The 22,018-nt window shown below is 36.3% G+C and overlaps 1 protein-coding gene across 1 annotated transcript in view; it reads right to left on the bottom strand.

Moving 5' to 3' along the window:
* Positions 1 to 22,018, bottom strand: part of LOC116876277 (ATP-binding cassette sub-family A member 3-like) — a gene marked incomplete at its 5' end in the record, with an annotated part of 61,928 nt that overhangs the window by 29,434 nt on the left and 10,476 nt on the right. Inside the window, 4 exons of the mRNA XM_032872325.1 lie at positions 10,503 to 10,667; positions 18,480 to 18,699; positions 19,620 to 19,824; positions 19,965 to 20,211. Coding sequence (XP_032728216.1) covers positions 10,503 to 10,667; positions 18,480 to 18,699; positions 19,620 to 19,824; positions 19,965 to 20,211 — 837 coding nt within the window. The remainder of the gene's footprint in view (positions 1 to 10,502; positions 10,668 to 18,479; positions 18,700 to 19,619; positions 19,825 to 19,964; positions 20,212 to 22,018) is intronic.

Genomic DNA, 22,018 nt, shown 5'->3' on the forward strand with positions numbered 1-22,018 from the left:
CTAATCTGTCTCTATGGATTTGCCTATCTCAAACATTAAATATAAATGGAATCATAGAGTAAGTGGCCTTTTGTATCTGGCTCTTTTCACTTAGCGTAATGTTTTGAAGGCTCACCCATGTTGTAACACCTGCCTGTAATTCATTTCTCTTTATTGTTGAGTATTACTCCATTGGTATGGATATACCACATTTTGTTATCCACTTATCAGAGCATGAGCATCTGGATTGCTTCCAATTTTTCTGGGAAAAAACCATTACGAATAATGCTGCTCTGAGTATTTGTGTACAAGTTCTTCTTTAAATACTTCTTTTCAGTTCTTTTGGATATATATTCAGGGGTGGAATTGTTGGGTCATATGGTAATTCTATGTTTAACTTTCTGAGGGACCACCAAACTGTTTTCCACAGCAGCTGCAACATTTTACATTCATACCAGCAATATATGAGAGTAAGAATTTCTCCACATTCTCACCAAACCTTTGATATTTTTCATTTTTGAAAAAAAATTATGTCCATCCACGTGGGTAAGAAGTGATGTCCTACTATGCATTTCTTATTGAATATATTTGACATTTAACATTGTGTAAGTTTAAGGTGTTATAGCATGCTACTTCAAAAAATTTATGGATTAGAATGTGATTGCCAATGTAGTAATATTGATTACATTACATAATTATAGTACAATATTATCTATATTTATCATATTGTGCATTAGAGCTCTATGGTTTATTTAGTACTCATTATAAGTTTGTAACTTTAAACACCATCACTCTTAACAACTGTCCTCCACTCCCAGTTAACCAAAATTTTACCCTGTTTTTTACAGGTTAAGTTTCTTAGATTCTAGATATAAGTGATACCATACAGTACTTGTTTCAGTCTGACTAATCTTGTTTAGCATAATTTGCTTGTTTCACCCATGTTGTCTCAAATGGAAGAGCATCTTCTGTTTCCATGGCTGAATATCATTCCATTGTGTTTATGTACCATATTGTTTTTCTACCCATTCATCCATTGGTGGGCATTTGGGTTGTTTCCATATCTTGGCTGTTGTGAATAATGCTGCAATATATGCATGGGAGTGGATATATCTTGTCAAAAGCCTGTTTTCATTTCCTTTGGGCATCTACTTAGAATAGGAATTGCTGGATTATGTGGTAGATCTATTTTCTAGCTTTTCGAGGAAACTCCATATTGTTTTCCATAGTGGTTGGGATAATTTAAATTTCCACCAACAATGTATAAAAGTCCCCTTTTCACCACATCCTTGTCAGCACCTATCATCTACTGTCTTCTTGATATCAGCCATTCTAATAGGTGTTAGATATCTAGATAGGTATTCTAATAGGTATAGGTATCTAATAGGAAGTGATAGCTCATTGTGATTTTGATTTGCATTTCGTTGATGACTATTGATGTTGAGTATCTATTCATGTGCCTGTTGGCCATTTTGATGTTCTTTTTACAAAGATGTCTATTTAGTTCTTCTGCCTATTTTTTAAATTTTTTAAATTATGTTCAATTAGCCAACATATACTAGTACATCATTAGTTTCCGATGTAGTGTTCAAAGATTCATTAGTTGTGCACAACACCCAGTGCTCATCACAATATATGCCTTCCTTAACACCCATTACCCGGGCACCCCATCCTGACCCCTCCCTTCTGCAGCCCTCAGTTTGTTTCCCAGAGTCCAGAGTCTTTCATGGTTTGTTTCCCTCTCTGATTTTTTCCCATTCAGTTTTCCCTCCCTTCCCCTATGGTTCTCTGCCCATTTTTAAACTGGATCATTTTTGTTATTAAGTTGACCGCATTCCTTATCTATTTTGAATATTAACCTGTTATGTGATATATGGTTTGCAAACATTTTCTCCCATTTTCTGGGTTGTTTTTTTCATTTTTTGATATAGTTTTATAGTATAATTGCCAAATACTGTGACCATATGCAGTAACACTAAGTAAAGCAAAGGCAGAAGCAAATTATACAAAGAATATCTGAAATGAACAAAATAGAAATTTTTTTTAAATTTGATAGACAGAGATCACAAGTAGTCAGAGAGGCAGGCAGGAGAGAGAGGAGGAAGCAGGTTCCCTGCTAAGCAGAGAGCCCGATGTGGGGCTCGATCCCAGGACCCTGGGATCATGACCTGAGCCGAAGGCAGAGGCTTTAACCCACTGAGCCACTCAGGCACCCCAAAATAGAAATTTTTTAAAACTTAAATTTAAACTATAATATTAAATTACATATAAAGAACCTAATTAGACATATACCTTTGTTAAGATTATTCTAAAAAGAAGAGAGGTAAATATTCGTTTAGAAATTTGAAAGAGGACAAGAAAATTTAAAATGTTGCAATTAACAAAATAGAAATTAAAAAGAGTTAAAAAGGGAGAATAAAAATAAAGGCTGATTTCTGAAAATGATGTATATTTATATAAGCCTTTGGTGATCAAGTGTAATAAAATATATGGGAACCCCTCCCCCCAAGTATACTATATTAGGAAGAGGAAAGTAGATAGGACTTACAGAAGAGAATAAAATAACTATATTCAATTTTATGTCAGTGACTGGAAATCAGGATAATTTTTTTTCAAAACTCATATTTTATAGCAACTTTTAAAAAAGAAAATATAGATTTTTAAAAATTCCAGTTAGTTATCATACAGTATAATATTAGTTTCAGGTCAACAATATAGTGATTCAACACTTCCATACAACATCTGGTGCTTATCACAACTGCACTCCTTAATCTCCCTCACCTACATTACCCATTCCTCCATCACCTTCCCTCTGGTAACCATCACTTTGTTCTTTATAGTTAATATTCTGCTTCTTGGTTTGTCTCTGCCTCTCTTTCCCCTACCCCCATGCTCTTTTGTTTTGTTTCTTAAATTCCACATATGTATGAAATCATGTGGCATTTGCCTTTCTCTGGCTGACTTATTTTGCTTAGCATACTACTCTTTAGCTCCATCCGTGTCACTGCAAATGGCAAGGTTTCATATATATAACTCAGCCATATATATATACACACCATATCTTCTTTATCCATTCATCAGTCAATGGACATTTGGGCTCTTTACACAGTTTGGCTATTGTAGATAATGCTGCTATAAATATTGGGGTGCATGTATCCCATCAAATCAGTATTTTTGTATTCTTTGGGTAAATAACTAGTAATGCCATTGCTGGATCATAGGGTAGGTCTATTTAATTTTTTGAGGAACTTCTATACTATTCTTCAGAGTGGCTTTAACAGTTTGGATTCCCACCAACAGTGTAAGTGGGTTCCCCTATTTCCACATCCTCCCCAACACTTGTTGATTCTTGTGTGGTTGATTTTAGCCATTCTAACAGGTGTGAGGTGATAGCTCACTGTGGTTTTGATTTGCATTTCCCTGATAATTAGTGATAGAGTATCTTTTCATATCTGTTGTCCCTCTGGATGTCCTCTTTGGAAAAATGTCTATTCAGGTTTTCTGTGCATTTTTAATTGGATCATTCTTTTTTCAGGTGTTGAGTTTTGTAAGTTCTTTGTGTATTTAAAATACTAACCCTTTATCTGGTTTGTCATTTGCAAATATCTTTTCCTACTCCATAGTTTGCCTTTTAGTTTTATTGATTGTTTCCTTCACTGTACAGAAGTTTTCTTTTTCTTTTCCTTTCTTTTTTTTTTTTAAAGTAGACTTAAATCAAGTGCTTGAACTTATGACCCTGAGATCAGGATCTGAGCTGAGATCAAAAGTTGGATGCTTAACTGATGTAGCCACCCAAGCACCCCTGTGCAGAAGCTTTTTACTATAATGAAGTCCTAATAGTTTATTTTTGCTTTTGTTTCCCTTGCCTTAGGAGACATATCTAGAAGGAGGCTGCTATGGCTAGTGTCAAAGAGATTACTGCCTGTATTCTCTCATCAGATTTTTATGATTTCAAGTCTCACATTTTGGTCTTTAATCCATTTTTAGTTTATCTTTGTATCTGGTATAAGAAAGTGGCCAGGTTTCATTCTTTTGCATGTTGCTGTCCAGTTTTCCCAACACCATTTGTTGAAAAGTCTTTGTCCCATTGGATATTCTTTCCTGCTTTGTCAGAGATTAATTGGCCATTATTCATGAGTTCAGAATAAATAATTTTTTAAAAGAAAAGTATAAATTGCCATACTCATGTAAATTGAACAATAGAAAGAATAGACCAATAACTGAAGAAGTTGGTAAAACTCTCCCAGGAAAAATATGACAAATTTAGACAGCTTCATAAGCTTAGCTATATAAAAAATCAAATAATTCCTATGTTACCTGAAAAACTTCAGATTTCCCACATTCAAATGGTCAGTTGAGCACACATATTTGCTTCTTTCCTTCCTAAAATCTTTCAAATATCATTAAAGATATACAAAGATGCATAAATCTATAAAAACATGGAGAATAGAAGTGGGGGAAATAATGGGAAACAGATAACTTGAAATTTTGCTGACTTTTTGTAAGAGGGAAAGATGTCTCAGTGGGTAGTCATGCATAAACCACAGAAGAAAAAAAAATGGGCTCTAAGAGACAAAATCCCAGAGAAGCTTTAAATGAAACATTTCTATTGTGGTCTTGTGAAAACAGTATTTAGGGTATTTAATAAAGTTGTTGTACAGCTTTATTTCTACCTTATACCAGCCATACAAGCCTCCATTCTGTTCTTTAAACACACATGGTCCTTCCCTAATTTGAGGCATTTGTTCTTGCTCTTCCATCAGTCTGGAATGTTATTCCTCCAGCTCTTCACTGGCTAATTCAAACTCATTCTTTTAGTCATCAGATCTAATACCACTCTGCAGAGATGTCCTCTATAAATTCTATCTGGAGTAGCCTAAATTACTTTTTAAGAAAGATTTTATATTTTTGGGAGAGAGCATGAGGAAGGGGGAAAGCAGGGGGAAGGAAAGAGGTAGAGGGAGAGGCAGGCTCCCCACTGAGCAGGGAGCTTGACACAGGGCTCAATCCCAGGATCCTGGGGATTATGACCTGAGCTGAAGGCAGACGCTTAACTGACTGAGCCACCCAGGTGCCTGTGTTACTCTATCCAATTACCTCATTGATCCCTCTTGTTGTTTTATTTATACATCAACCACTGTTTTTATTTACTAACCTTTTAATTTTTTCCCACCTGTCCCAACCCTTACAATAAAAGCCTTGTGAAACCAGAGACCTGTCTTCCTCAGTATTAGAATATAAGGTACAGCAAATAGTAAGAGTTCAAGAAAGAGAAAACAGAAGGGATGGAGGAAAAGTGATAAATGAAATTATAGATTGTCTCCTAGCACTTAATGAGGACTAGAGCCTTTGGGTTGAAATTGCCATCAAATGCTAAACAAAATTAAGGGGGAAAATCGATGTCTGGATAGTTCATGATACAATTTCACAACATCAAAGATAATGATTTTCTGAAGATAGAAGTTTTCAGAGGCTATCTGCAAAAGGAAATAAAATAAAATTAACATCAGAGTCCTCTTAAACAATATGGTTTAACATCAGAAAAATCAATTAACTTAAGACATTATATTAAAATGATCTCAAAGACACAGAAAAAGCACTTGCTTTCACTCAAGGCAAAAACTCTTAATAAACTAGGAATAGAATGGATCTTCTCAAACTTATAAAGAGAATCTATGAAAACCTACAGCTAAAAATCATACTTAATGATGAATGACTGGATTGCTTTCCTCTTAAGACTGGGAACACAGCAAGGATGTTTATTTCCATCACCTCTATTCAACACTGTACTGGAAGTTCTAGTCAGTAAAATAAAATATAGAAAAGACCCTGAATGTCCAAGGAAATGTTGAAAAAGAGAAACAAACCTGGGGACATCATGTTGCCTGATTTCATGCTATATTACAAAGCTGTGATCACCAAGACAGCATGGTATTAGCACAAAAACAGACACATAGTTCAGTGGAACAGAATAGAGTCTCCAGAAATGGGCCCTCAACTCTATGGTCAACTAATTTTCAACAAATCAGGAAAAAATATCCAATGGAAAAAGACAGTCTCTTCAGTAAATGGTGCTGGGAAAATTAGACAGTTATATACAGAAGAATGAAGTTGGACCATTCTCTTACACCATACACAAAGATAAACTCAAACTGGGTGAAAGACCTCAGTGTGAGACAGGAATCCAACAAAATCCTAGAGGAGAACATGTCTTCAACATCAGGCAAGCAACTTCTCTCAAGACCTGTCTCCAAAGGCAAGGAAAACAAAGCAAAAATGATCTTTTGGGACCACATCAAGATAAAGAGCTTCTGCACATCAAAGGAAACAGTCAACAAAATTAAGAGGCAAGCCACAGAATGGGAGAAGATATTTGCAAATGGGCTGGTATCCAATATCTATGAAGAACTTCTCAAACTCAACACCTGAAAACCAAATAATCCAGCCAAAAAATGGGCAGACAACATGAACAGATACTTCTCCAAAGAAAACATACAAATGACTAACAGACGCATGAAAAAATGTTCACCATCATTAGCCACCAGGGAAATTCAAATCAAAACCACAATAAGATACCACTTTGCACCAGTTAGAATGGCAAAAATTAACAAAACAGGAAACAGCAAATGTTGGAGAGGATGTGGAGAAAGGGGAACCCCCTTACACTGTTGGTGGGAGTGCAGCTTGGTACAGCCACTTTGGAAAACAGTATGGAAGTTCCTCAGAAATTTAAAAATAGAGCTATCCTATGACCCAGCAATTGCACTACTGGGTATTTATCCCATAGATACAGATGTAGTGAAAAGAAGGGGCACATGCATCCCAATGTTCATAGCAGCCATGTCCACAATAGCCAAACTGTGGAAGGAGCCAAGATGCCCTTCAGCAGATGAATGGATAAAGAAGATGGGTACATATATACAATGGAACACTGCTCAGCCATCAGAAAGGATGAATACCCACCATTTACATAGATATGGGTGGAACTGGAGGGGATTAAGGTAAGTGAAATAAGTCAAGCAGAGAAAGACAATTATATGGTTTCACTCATATGCAGAACATGAGGAATAGCACAGAGGATATTATGGGAAGGAAAAGAAAACTGAAGGGGTGGAAATCAGAGGGGGGAGATGAACCATGAGAGGCTATGGACTCCGGGAAACAATCTGAGGGTTTCAGAGGGGAGGGGGATAGGGTAGAATGGTGATGGGTATTAAGGAGGACACAGGTTGTAATGAGCACTATATGCAAATAATGAATCATGGAACACTACATCAAAAACTAATGATGTACTGCATGCTAACTAACATAAATAATAAAAAAAGAAAGAAAAAAATAAAAGAAACCTTAATTTTGGAAGGAAGAAGTAAGGGTATTCACAAAAAACATAACCCTCCATATGGGAAAATTCTTAAGGAATCAATAAGAAACTATTAAAACTAATAAACGAATCAATTCATTGCACAGGATATAAGACCAAAAAGTCATAGTATTTTAAGTACATACAAAAAATCATTTGGATTTCCATATACGAGCAGTGAGTAGCAGAAAATAAAATTAAGAAAACAATGTCAAGGTTGTTTTGGCTATTTGGGAACTTTTGTGGCTCCATACAAATTTTAGGATTATTTGTTCTAGTTTTGTGAAAAGTGCTGGTGTTATTTTGATAGGAGTTGTGTTAAATGTGGAGATTGCTTTAGGTAGTATGGACATTTAAACAGTATTTGTTCTTCTAGTCCTTGAGTATGGAATGTCTTTCCATTTCTTTCTGTCATCTTCAATTTCTTTCATCGGTGTTTTATAGATTTCAGAGTACAAGCCTTTCACCTTTTTGATTACGTTTATTTCTAGGCATCTTATTGTTTCTTGTGCAATTATAAATGGAATTGATTCCTTAATTTCTCTTTCCGTTGCTTCGTTATTGGTCTATATATGCAAAAGATTTCTGTGCACTGATTTTGTATCCCACAACTTTTCTGAATTCATGTAGTTTTTCAGTAGTCTTTTGGAGTTTCTATATACAATATTATGTCATCTGCAAATAGTGAAAGTTTTACTTCTTCCTTGCCAGTTTGGATGCATTTTATGTCTATTTGTTGTCTGATTGCTGTGGCTGGGACTTCCAGTACTATGTTGACTAAGAGTGGACATCCTTTACAAAAAACGGGTGCAAAGGGGTACATGCAATCAAATGTTTATAGCAGCACTATCAACAATAGTCAAACTATGGAAAGAGCTTAAATATCCAACTGATGAATGGATACAGAAGATGTGGTATATCTCAATCCCATTTATCACGTATTGCATGGAGCACTGGGTGTTAATAAATCTTGGAACGCTACATCAAAAATTAATGATGTATTGTATGGTGACTAACATAACACAATAGATAAATCTATAGTGAGTCTCTTAAACACACACACACACACACACACACACGAAGATGTGGTCTATCTATAGAATGGAATATTACTCAGCTATCATAAAGAATGAAAGCTTGTCATTTGCAATAACATGCATGGAACTAGAGTGTATCAGGCTAAATGAAATAAGCCAGTCAGACAAAGACAAACACCACATGGTTTCACTCATATGTGGAATGTAAGAAACAAAACATGAACATAAGGGAAGGGAAAGAAAAATAAAATAAGAAAAACAGAGAGGAAGGCAGTCAGTAAGAGACTTAATTAGAAAACAGAGTTCCTGGAGGAAAGGTGGGTGGAAGCATGAACTAAATGATGGTCTTTAAGGAAGGCATGTTTTGTGATGAGCGCTGGGTGTTATATGTAAGCGATGAATCACTAAATTCTACTCCTGAAACCAACACTATATATGTTAACTAACTTGAAGTAAAATCTTGGAAGAAAAAAAAGAGTGGAATCCTTGTCTTCTTCCTGACCATAGAGGAAAAGTTCTCAGTTTTTCCCTATTGAGGATGATATTAGGTGTGGGTTTTCCATATATGGCCTTTATTATGTTGAGCTATGTTCCCTGTAATCCTACTTTGTTAAGGGTTTCTATCAAGAATTGATGTTGTATTTTGTCAGATGCTTTTTCTGCATCTAGGGAAATGATCATAACATTCTTATCCTTTCTTTTATTAACATGGTGTATCATGTTGATGGATTTACAAATATTGAACCACCCTTGCAAACAAGGAATAAATCCCATTTGATTGTGGTGAATGATTTTTCCTCCCAAGTTTTTCTTTAAATTTAAATTTAGTTTACATAGAATGCAATTGCACTACTAGGTGTTTAACCAAGGATACAAAAATACTGATTCAAAGGGATATATGCACTTTTACTTATACATGCAACTGAATCTATTTATATGAAATATCCAGAAATATTAAACCTATAGAGGCAGAGGATGTCTGGACTGTATGTGGTAATGAAAATTAACTGTAAACAGGCCTGAGAGATGTTTTTCAGATATGGAAATATTCTAACATTGGTTTGTGGTAATGTTTGTAGAGCTTTATAAGATTTTTAAAAATAATAAGTAAAATAAATTAATTAAAACTGGCGACTGGTATATAAATAATAACTGAACAGAGTTATTCTTAAAAATCAGAGAGAGGAATTTATGGTCAAAATATGACATAAACTAAAATGTGATACAGTTTTTCTTATTCAGAGATTGTAAGAAAATATAATCCATTTGGGTTTTTTTTAAGATTTTTTTTTTTTATTTGAGAGAGAGATAGAAAAAGCATGACCATGGGGAAGAGGGAGAAGCAGACTCCTCGCTGAGCAGGGAGTCCAATGTGGGGCTCAATCCCATGACCCTGGGATCATGACCTGAGCCAAAAGCAGATACTTAACTGACTGAGCCACACAGGCACCCCGAAAATATAATCCATTTGATATTTCTTATTTAGGCAAATATGATTACATTTTTCTTTCTGTGGCAACATATAAGTTATTTTGTTTCAGAATGAATCACACACACACACACACATACATACATGCACATTCAGAGTAAATATGCTTGCTATTTCTCAATTTTAAAAATCAATTTAAAAAAATCAATTTAAAACATGAAATTAGATAATTTAGTAGAATGTATTTTTTCCTGATTTTGATATGGCCATGAATTTACCTTCCTTTACCTGTGTGACACAGGTAAATGGCCCAGAGAACTCATTTAATGTTTAGTTTAGTAACAAGTTCAGTTTCCTCATTTATAAAACTGAGATAATAATGGCTAACTTGTAGGGTGTTCTGAGAGCTTAAAATAATGTATGTAAAGCTATTTTCACATAGTATGTGAGTTACTAGGAGTAACTCATTCTAAATCTGGTGGTGACTTCATGAAATTTATCTTAGATTTTATTTTGAGGCTTCTCTTTATCCCCACAGTCTATGAAAATAATTTTGGTACAGAAAAGCACTCAAAACAGCAAGCCTGACTATCTCCATTGGAGGAAGGACAGGTTTATCTTCCACAATAATGTTAATTGTGAACACCTGGAAAGGAATAGATTACTTTTAAGGACCCACGGAGCCTGAGATACTCACACGTTTTATTGCACTTCACAAGTATACTTCGAATTTGCCTGGCACACAGATTTTTCATCTCATAGTCATCAAAGAATTTGCTGATACACATTGCAAAGTTGTAACTAGGAAGCATCACTAAGATACTATCTATGAGGGTTGTGGCATAGTGAGGAAAATCAAGACCTATGATTTAAAAAATGATCCATTAGCTTTTTAATTATAAGAAAATAAGGAACTTCCCATTACAACAAACTTTACCAAGATGACTAAACCATTCATTTTGTAAACCAGAGAATTACCAATCTAATACATTATCATTGAGAAAACATTAGTTACTAAGTCATCAAACTTGTTCACCTTGATAGCTTGTGGCTTGGATTTGTCAGTTACAGAGTTCAAGAGGAGACTTGCTAATGGTGTTTCCCTAGGATCTGTTTTCTTCCCTCTTTATGTGTGGGTCTGCTATTAAAATCCCCATCTCTTGGCTCTAAGTCTTTCTACTCTTCTGTGTTCCCCATCCAGGTTACAAAACAGAAAAGCATGGGATTCTGAATCCCACTTTATTGTTGGCTTCTGCATTCTGAAATTTCTTGCTAGATGAGTGAGGTATTTGAAAGAATCAATAAGATCGATGAACCACTGGCCACACTAATCCAAAAGAAAAGAGAGAAGGCTCAAATTAATAAAATTATGAATGAAAAGGGAGAGATCAAAACTAACACCAAGGAAATAGAAACAATCATCAGAAATTATTATCAACAGTTATATGCCAATAAATTAAGCAACCTAGATGAAATGGATGCATTCTTGGAAAACCATAAACTCCCAAAATTGAACCAGGAATAAATTGACAACCTGAATAGACTGATATCTAGTAACGAGATTGAAGCAGTGATCAAAAACCTCCCAAAACACAAGAGCCTGGGACCTGACGGATTCCCTGGGGAATTCTACCAAACTTTCAAAGAAGAAATAATACCTATTCTCCTGAAGCTGGTTCAAAAAATTGAAGCAGAAGGAAAACTTCCAGACTCTTTTTATGAAGCCAGCATTACCCTGATCCCCAAACCAGGCAAAGACCCCACCAAAAAGGAGAATTTCAGACCAATACCACTGATGAATATGGATGCTAAGATTCTCAACAAGATCCTAGCAAATAGGATCCAATAGCACATTAAAAAGATTATCCACCATGACCAGGTGGGATTCATCCCTGGTTACAAGGATGGTTCAACATTCGCAAATAAATCAATGTGATAGAACAAATCAATAAAAGAAGAGATAAGAACCACATGGTCCTCTCAATTGATGCAGAAAAAGCATTTGACAAAATCCAGCATCCGTTCCTGATTAAAACACTTCAAAGTATAGGGATAGAGGGAACATTCTTGAACTTCATAAAATCTATCTATGAAAAACCCACAGCAAATATCATCCTCAAAGGGGAAAAGCTCACAGCCTTCCCGTTGAGATCAGGAACAGGACAAGGATGCCCACTCTCACCACTCTTGTTCAACATAGTATTAGAAGTCCTAGCAACAGCAATCAAAAAAGAATGAAATCTTAGCATTTGCAACAACTTGGATGGAGCTACAGAGTATTATGCTAAGTGAATAAGTCAGAGAAAGATAAACACCATGTGATTTTACTTGTGTGGAATTTAAGAAAGAATTTAAGAAATGAAACAGATGAACATGGGGGGAAAAGAGAGATGCAAACCATAACACAGACTCTTAACTATATAGAACACACTGAGGGCTGTTGGAGGGGGGGTGGGCCGGGAGTATGGGCTAAATGGGTGATGGGTATTAAGGAGGGCACTGGTTTTTGTATGAAAGTGACTCATCACTAAATTCTACAACTGAAACAAAAAGATAGAAATGCTTGCCAATAAAAACCCCAACAATTTTTAATTCAATGTATATTGTGTTTTAAGTGTGAGGGCAATTCACAGTTTTCATTCCTTCATCCTTCTGAACATAGAAGTCTACACTGAATTTCTCATTGCCAAATCCAATAGTCTCTGTGTCACATTTCTTCTGTTTGTCCCTTCAAACCAGTACTCTACCCTTCTCCATTACATTTTCTGTCCTGGGAAGATTATCTGTGTAAACTAAGTCAAGGGACTTCTTTGCTTCCTGGCTTCTGATTGGTCTAGACCCATGGGAAATGCTGGCTGGGAAGAGGGGTGTTTCACTACTATGCCCACTTTGTGAAAAAATTTCAAGCTGTGCATTTATGGTCTCTGCACTTTATGCAAGCTATACTTCAGTAAAAGGTAAAAATAAATATTATTGAAGAGCTCTGTGTTGATTGTCTTCTATAAGGTGAAGATGATGGTAATGTATGTTGCAATGGAATTTGTTTTCCTTGATATCAGTGGGAATAATGGGATCCTAGAAAGGAGAAGACTGATGGGAGAACTTAACTATTAGAAAGAAGATAGGAAACATTACCACAACAAACAACAAGGATAGAATGGTAATCAGATTTTTTTTTTCAACTATGGGAATGGAATTGTTTTCTAAGCTCAGTATCTCTTGCAGACAAATTTTATTTTTTTTAAAGATTTTATTTTTTTTAGGAGGATGCAAGATGGTAGAAGTGTAGGGGACCTCATTTCATCTTGGTGGGATAATTATCAAACCATTCTGAACACCCATGAATTCAACCTGAGATACATGAAAATATATTTGGAACTCTATGAGTAGAAAAGTGTTTGCTTTTTGCAAGGTAGGAGGTGCAGATACATGAATCTGAGGGTAGATATTGCAAGATAAATGGAGGGGGGAGGGAGCCTCCATAAGTTGGCTACCAGAAAGTGATAAAGCCCCAAAGGGCAAAATCAGAACCCTTAGAAATCTGCTCTAGTGAGAGACATCCCTGCCTGAAGGGGGCTCAGGAGATGAAAAGGGCAGAATTTTAGGTAGGTTCATGTGGTCTCAGGATTCCAGGAGTGACAGAACTAACAGGGGAGCCTGAGCCAACAGAGTGCTCAAGCAGTGGAACTAGGAGACTGGTTATGGTCAGTGAGCCCAGGAGGGGGGTCTCAGCTTTGGTCGCCATATACCACAAGCCAGACCTATTGGGTGACTGCTTTCTGCCTGAGGACCCTGAAAAGGAATGGAATGTGCAGACCATCTGCCATCTCATGGGGGGTGGGGGGTGAAAATGGGTGCACCCATGACCAGGCAACATCTCTCAGGGCAGTTGCCCAGGAAAGGACAGTAGGGTGACACTCAGCCATCCCCTGGAAGAAGATCTAACAATTGTAAATATTTGTGCCCTCAACTTGGGAGCAGCCAACTATATAAACCAATTAATATCCAAAGTAAAGAAACACATTGATAATAATACATTAATAGTAGGGGACTTCATCATCACACTCAGAGGAACTGACAGATCTTCTAAGCAGATCAAGAAAGAAACAAGCACTTTGAATGACGCACTGACCCAGGTGGATTTCACAGATATATACAAACATTCCATCCTAAAACAACAGAATATTCACTCTTTGGGTGCACATGGAACTTTCTCCAGAATAGATCACATACTGGGTTACAAATCAGGTTTTAACTGATACCAAAAGAATGGGATTATTATCTGAATATTTTCAGACCACAATTCTTTGAAACTGGAGCTGAATCACAAGAGGAAATTTGGAAAGAACTCAAATACATAAAGGCTAAAGAGCATCATACTAAAGAATGAATGGGCCAACCAGGAAATTAAAGAAGAATTTTAAAAATTCATGGAAACTAATGAGAATGAAAATACATCTGTTCAAAACCTTTTGGATACAGCAAAGGCGGTCCTAAGAGGGAAATACATTGTTATACAAGCCTCTCAAAAAATTAGAAAAATCCCCAATACACAAGCTAACTTTACACCTAAAGGAGCTGGAGAAAGAACAACAAATAAGACCTAAACCAAACAGGAGAAAAGAAATGATAAAGTTTAGAGCAGAAATCAATGAAATAGAAACCAGAAGAACAGAATAGATAAACAAAACTAGAAGGTGGTTCTTTCAAAGAATTAATAAGATCAATAAACCTGTAGTCAAATTTATCCAAAAGAAAAGAGAAAGGACTCAAATTAATAAAATCATAAATGAAAGGGGAGGGATCATGACCAACATCAAAGAAATGCCAACAATTTTAAGAATATATTATGAGCAACTATATGCCAAAAAATTAGGTAATCTGGAAGAAATGGATGCACTTCTAGAAATTTATAAACTGCCAACTGAAACTGGAAGAAATAGAGAATCTGAACAGACCAATAACCAGCAAGGAAATTGAATCAGTAATCAAAAACCTCCCAAAAAACAAGAGTCCAGTGCCAGATTGCTTCCCAGGGAAATTCTACCATTTAAAGAATAAATAATACCTATTCTACTGAAGCTGTTTCAAAAAATAGAAATGGATTTTCTATTAAAAAAAATAGAAAACTTCCAAACTCTTTTTATGAGGCCAGCATTACCTTGATCCCAAACCAGAAAAAAATCCCATCCAAAAGGAGAATTACAGACCAATAACCCTGGTGAAAATGGATGTCAAAATTCTCACCAAGATAAGAGCCAATAGGATCTGACACTACATTATAAGGATTATTTTTTTTTAAGTTAAGAAAAATAGTAAAAAGATTATTCACCATGACCAAGTGGCATTTATTCCTGGGATGCAAAGGTGGTGCAACATTTGCAAATCAATCGACATGCTGGAGCACATTAATAAAAGAAAAGACAAGAACCACATGATCTTCTCAATTGATGCAGAAAAATCATTTGACAAAATACACCATCCTTTCTTGATTAAAACTCTTCAAAGTCTAGAGATAGAGGGAACATACCTCAATATCATAAAAAGTGTCTATGAAAAGCCCACAGTGAATATCATTCTCAATGGGAAAAAACTGAGAGCTTTTCTCTTAAGGTCAGGAACATGACAGGGATGCCCACTCTCACCACTGTATCACAACATAGTATCGGAAATCCTAGCTTCAGCAACCAGACAACAAAAAGAAATAAAAGGCATTCAAATTGGCAAAGAGGAAGTAAAACTCATTCTTCACAGATGACATGATATTCCATGTGGAAAACCCAAAAGACACCACTAAAAATTTGGTAGAACACAAACAGCAACTCAGCAAGGTGGCAGGATACAAAATCAATGCACAGAAATCAGCTGCATTTCTATGCACTAACAATTTAACTGCAGAAAGGGAAATTAAGGAATCAACTCCATTTATAATAGCACCAAAGTCTATAAGATACCTAGGAATAAACCTAACCAAAGAGGTAAAGGATCTATACTCTAAAAACTACAGAACATTTATGAAAGAAATTGAGGAAGACACAAAAAGATGGAAAAACATTCCATGTTCATGAATTGGAATAATAAACATTGTGAAAATGTCTATGCTTCCTAGAGCAACCTACACTTTCAATGCCATCCCTATCAAAATACCATTGACATTTTTCACAGAGCTGGAACAAACAATCCTAAAATTTGTAGGGAAACAGAAAAAGACCCTGAACTGCCAAGGGAATGTTGAAAAGAAAACCAAAACTGGGGGCATCACAATCCCTGACTTCAAGCTTATTACAAAGTTGTGATCATCAAGATAGCCTTGTATTGGCACAAAAACAGACACATAATCAATGGAACAGAACAGAGAGCCCAGAAATGGACCCTCAACTCTATGATCAACTAATCCTTGACAAAGCAGGAAAGACTATCTGATGGAAAAAAGACAGTCTCTTCAATAAATGGTGCTGGGGGAAATTAGACAGCTATATATAGAAGAATGAAGCTGGACTATTTTCTTACACCATAAACAGAGATAAACTCTAAATGAATGAAAGACCTCAATGTGAGACAGGAATCTATCAAAATCCTAGAGGAAGACACAGGCAGCAATGTCTTCTAACTTGGCTGCAGCAACTTCTTTCAAGACTCGCCTCCAAAGACAAATGAAGCAAAAGCAAAACGGAACTATTTGGACCTCATCAAGATAAAAACTTCTGCACAACAAGGAAACAGTGAACAAAGCTAAAAGGCAACCCATGAATGGGAGAAGATATTTGCAAATGACATTGCAGATAAAGGGTTTGTATCCAAAATCTATAAAGAACTTCTCAAACTCAACACCCAAAAAACAAATAATCCAGTCAAGGAATAGGCAGAAGATATGAACAGACATTTCTCCAAAGACATACAAATGGCCAACAGACACATGAAAAAATGCTCCACATCACTTGTCATCAGGGAAATACAAATCAAATCCACAATGAGATATCACCTTACATCAGTTAGAATGGCTAAAATTAATAACACAGAGAACAGCAAATGTTGGTGAGGATGTGGCAAAAGGGGGAATGCAATCCAGTACAGCCACACTAGAGAACAGTATGGACGTTCCTCCAGAATTTAAAAATAGAGTTTATGACCCACCAATTGTACCCTGGGTATTTATCCCATAGATACAGATGTAGTGAAATGAAGGGGCACCTGCATCCTAATGTTCATAGCACCAATGTCCACAATAGACAAAGTGTGGAAGGAGCCAAGATGTCCTTCAATGGATGAATGGATAAAGAAGATGTGGCTTATATATACAATGGAATATTACTCAGCCAACAGAAAGGATGAATACCTACCATTTACTTCGACATGGATAGAACTGGAGGGTATTGTGCTAAGTGAAATAAGTCAATCAGAGAATGACAATTATCATGTGGTTTTACTTATATGTGGAATATAAGAAATTGGGCAGAGGACCAAATGGAAAGGGAGGAAAAACTGAATGGGAAGAAATCAGAGAGGGAGACAAACCAGAGAGACTCTCAACTCTGGAAAACACATTGAGGGTTTGTGGAAGGGGAGGTAGGTAGACAACCTGCTAGGAGAAATAGCCTTCAGTTCCACCTGGTGTCAGGGAAAATTTCAAGTTGATCTTGGTGCAAGAGTCCAAAGGTTTAAGTTATTAGTAGAGGAAACATTTAGAAATGAAATTCATGCAAGACAGAATGGGTAAAAGATCTTTTAATAGGGCAGACTACTGGTAGAATCTATAGGTAGTATAAAAGTGATTGACAATAGTACTATTTCAGAGAATGAGCTCAAGTCTTCCCCATATGGAATACTACTACTCTTTGGAGAGCTGTGCAAAAGAATAAAAAAGCTATTTCTGGTTCATTCACTAAATTTCATTTTGTGGAAGGCTACGGCATAAAATTAGGGAATGAGTCTGAAAGCCTCTTTTGGTGGGGTTCTGCCACTTAAGGCAGGGTTGAATGAATGAATACAGTTTAAAATTCCTGTTTACAAGAAATTAGAAAGAGAATCTTCTAAAAACAAACAAATCCTATTTCTGATAATCTCCAGTGGAGTCTGCCTTTCTTTAAATTTCATAATCAGAGAAGGAATATGGGAAATTCCTCTCAGGCCTTAAAGGAATAAACTGGTTTAATGAGGACTACATTCGTTGCATAATTTATTATTTCCTTCTGAAGAAAATTCTCCTTAGGAGGGTCAAGATTTTGTGCTTCATTAAATTAGGGAAGAGTCATACCAGAAAATCTTCCATTCTCATCTCCACACCTTGCTCTGAAGTACTAATGATGATAAAAACTGAAGAAACATGTTCTAAGTGGAGGTAGGGCTGGGTGGGATCAGCATACTTGCAACCTCTTTCTCTTTTCTTTCTTTCATGAGGCTAGAGTGATATTGAGTCCAGATCCCTTAAAGACTTAAATTATCTCTTTTTCTTTCTTCCTTTCTCTTCCCCATTTCTTCTCTCCCTCTTCCCCATTTCTTCTCTCCCTCTTTCTCTCATTCAAACTCTATCTCTCACATACCCAAATTTCCAAAAGCACAGATTTTTAGATTCCTGGAAAGTGTTTAGCAATTAATATTTTTATCCTCAAGCTCTTTCATCCTGATTTATTTAATGCATTTCTTGAAGAAAGGGAAAATTTTGTAAAGTCCTTACCATATTGTTGTCTTATGACATAAATGCTGATACTGAAAATAGTTGAAAAGTAGTTAAAGAGGGTGAGCTTGATGTAGGCAGCAGTACTACTAGAAAACAGGAAGCTTCCAAGATACATGAGAGGTACAACAGACCAACCATACAGCATAAAGATCATCATTGTGTCCAGAAAGTTGTAATTTGCAACAAATGCATCCAATCCGCAGTATTTGAACACTCCCTGAGACACAGAGTGCAGAGTTAAGTGCAAGGTGAAGGACAGTGTGCAATAAGTCAAGCCAGAAAACCTAGAAAAAAACAGCAAGCCCTGCCTTCATTAGAAGATAAGAACTATTCATTACTTCAATCACTTAACCCATTAAAAAAAGAATAGCCTTAGCTTATGAGCCTGAAGTAAACTATTTCTTCCCCAGTACCTCTTTTACATAAAGAAACTTTATCTGTTTTTTTAAAAGACTATTTATATGAGAGAGAGTACACATGAGCAAGAGTGGGGGTGTGGAGGGGCAGAGGGAGAGGGAGAAGCAGGTTCCCCACTGAGCAGGGAGCTGGAGTCAGGGCTCCATCCCAAGATCCAGAGACCATGATCTGAGCTGAAGGCAGATGCTTAACTGATGGGTCTACCCAGGTGCCCCAGAAATTTACCTCTTTTATTCATGTGTTCACCCCCTTGAAACTATATAGCTTTCTCTCTCCCTCACCCTCAAATATGCATCAAAACAAAAGAAGTTGCAAAGTTCACCAATGAGCAAAATCATTACATTAAAAGAGGTTATACCATCCTTGCTTGCTCTTTATAGCATATCCTCAGGATCTAAAATTGGATCTCTGAGTAAAAACTAGCTCTGTTTTGCAGACCCAGCCAGCTTGGGTTTTGGGACAAGGCTGGGACATGCTGAACAGTTACATGGGAAGATAATTCAAGAGAGACTTTTCAGAGAAATGTGTTTTCTCCAGTTAAAAAAAATATGAAGGAGAACATTTCCATAATGAGGTTTCCACAATATATTCTCTGGTATAATAAGCCAAAGTAGTTTCAAATTTCTTTACAAGTTTTATTTTAGGATACAAATTATTGAATAGGAATTTCCTAGGTTGACATAGGACAATAAGCCTTCATGCAACATCAGTAATACTCACCAGTAGTAAGCAGCAGAGAATGCAGAAGCAGATGAGATCCCACAGAAAAGCAGAGAGCCAATAAGTAAGTACAGATACCCCACTCACAAACTGGATGTGTTTTGCTCTAGTGGTTCTCTCCATCACTGTCTGAAGGCCAAAGTTACCAACCACAACAGCCATGCCAAAAGCCAAACATACTACTATTTGTAATCCATTTGTAGGTCTACAGAGGATGAAATAAATGAAAGAAATTATGAAATATAAGTAGAAAATGATGATTTAATATCTATTTTTAAATGCATATGGCCATACAGCAAGGGATATATTAAGGATCAATTACAGTAAAAGGAAAATCTTACATACATTATGATATGACCATGAAGTGGGAGAGGTTGAGGCTTGTTGGAGGCACTGATGGAAGCATTGAGGCCAGAAAGTGACATAAAAAGAACATTGTCTAACACTGCCAATGATGTTGCAGCTGAATGGTATGCCTCATTATTGAACAAAATAGTAAGTATCATTTTGTTTTTTTCAACCTCAATGGAAAGTGCAATAATGGAGAAGTCACGAAACTCTTTGTTTTCCATTATATGTTTTGTTACCTTACCTAGGATAAAGGAAGAAATAGATCAGTAAGTCAACATGTAATAAATCACCTACTACTTATGTTGGAGAGGAAAAAAAAAATATTTTTCCTTGTATCTCTTCCCTTTCTAGCTTCCCACAATGGTTATTTCAAATCTTTGTTTCTCCTCAAGAATTCCACTCCATCACTAATCCGTATAATAATCTCACCACATAGACTATAACTTGAAAAAACAGTAAATTACTAAGAATGTCTTGTTCTATTCTTGTCTAAAACAGACATGGAGATGTTTGACATTACACATTTGTCAATACTCATAGAATGTCAAAGCACAAAAAGAATTTTAATGTAAACTGTGGACTTTCAGTTAATAAAAGTATCAATGTTGTTTCATTCATTTAAAGAAATGCACTACACTCATGTCAGTTGTTTTTAATTGGGGAAACTGGAGGGTTGGGATATGGAAACTTTCTGTATTATCCGTTCAACATTTTTGTTAATCTAAACCTATTCTAAATAGTGTCTACTAATTCTAAAAACCTGGAAACACTATTTCAGGGAGAGATTTACGATGACTTATGTTCAAAATGTAGCTAAGATATATGTATTTTGCTGGAGACACTGTTTACTATTAAAGTGAATCTAATTTTGAATTAAAATGCATCTTGAGGGACGCCTGGGTGGCTCAGTTGGTTAAGCGGCTGCCTTCGGCTCAGGTCATGATCCCAGCATCCTGGGATCGAGTCCCATATCGGGCTCCTTGCTCAGCAGGGAGCCTGCTTCTCCCTCTGCCTCTGCCTGCCTCTCTGCCTGCCTGTGCTCATGCTCTCTCTCTCTCTAACAAATAAATAAATAAAATCTTTAAAAAAAATGCATCTTGACTTCTATAGTTATAGTACTACCAATTGGTTTAATAAATTTGTTTGTACAGGGAAAAAATAAAACAAACATGGCTTATTCTTTTCTCGGAGTTATTTTGGTTACTCTAGGTCATTTACATTTTCATACACATTTTAGAATTGGCTTGCCATTTCTGCAAAAAGTCTTTTGGTATTTTGATTAAAGGGAGTCAAACCATAAGAGACTCTTAATCTCACAAAACAAACTGAAAGTTGCTGAGGGGTGGGGGGGGTTAAGGAGAGGCTGGCTGGGTTATGGACATTGGGGAGGGTATGTGCTATGGTGAGTGCTATGAAATGTGTAAGCCTGATGGCTCACAGACCTCTGCCCCTGGGGCAACTAATACATTATATGTTAATAAAAATAAAAAGAAAAAATTGCACTGAATCTATAGTTTATCACTTTGGAGAGAGTAATTCTAATTTTTTCTGTGTTTTCATTGCCTTAACCACAAATTGTAGCGTTTTTTATATATTTTATGTATAAATCACAAAGTTGAATTCTATTTTTTTTTAAAGATTTTATTTATTTATTTGTCAGAGAGAGAGCTGGGGGAGAGCGAGCACAGGCAGACAGAGTGGCAGGCTGAGGCAGAGGGAGAATCAGGCTCCCTGCTGAGCAAGGAGCCCGATGTGGGACTCGATCCCAGGACTCTGGGATCATGAACTGAGCCGAAGGCAGCTGCTTAACCAACTGAACCACTCAGGCATTCTGAATTCTGACTATTTTTAAGACAAAAGTCTGTTAAACTTTACTGTAAAGAATATTGCTATCCTAATAATATTCAGTCTTACTCTTTTAAAAAAAAGATTTTATTAATTTATTTGAGATTGAGAGAGAAAGAGAGAATGAGTGGGGATGGAGGGGCAGAGGGAGCAGAAGAGGCAGAGGGAGAAGGAAAAGCAGGCCTGACAAGGGGCCTGATCAC

Source organism: Lontra canadensis, unplaced genomic scaffold, assembly GCF_010015895.1.
Source record: "Lontra canadensis isolate GAN:19392208 unplaced genomic scaffold, GSC_riverotter_1.0 scaffold45, whole genome shotgun sequence".
Lineage (NCBI taxonomy): Eukaryota > Metazoa > Chordata > Mammalia > Carnivora > Mustelidae > Lontra > Lontra canadensis.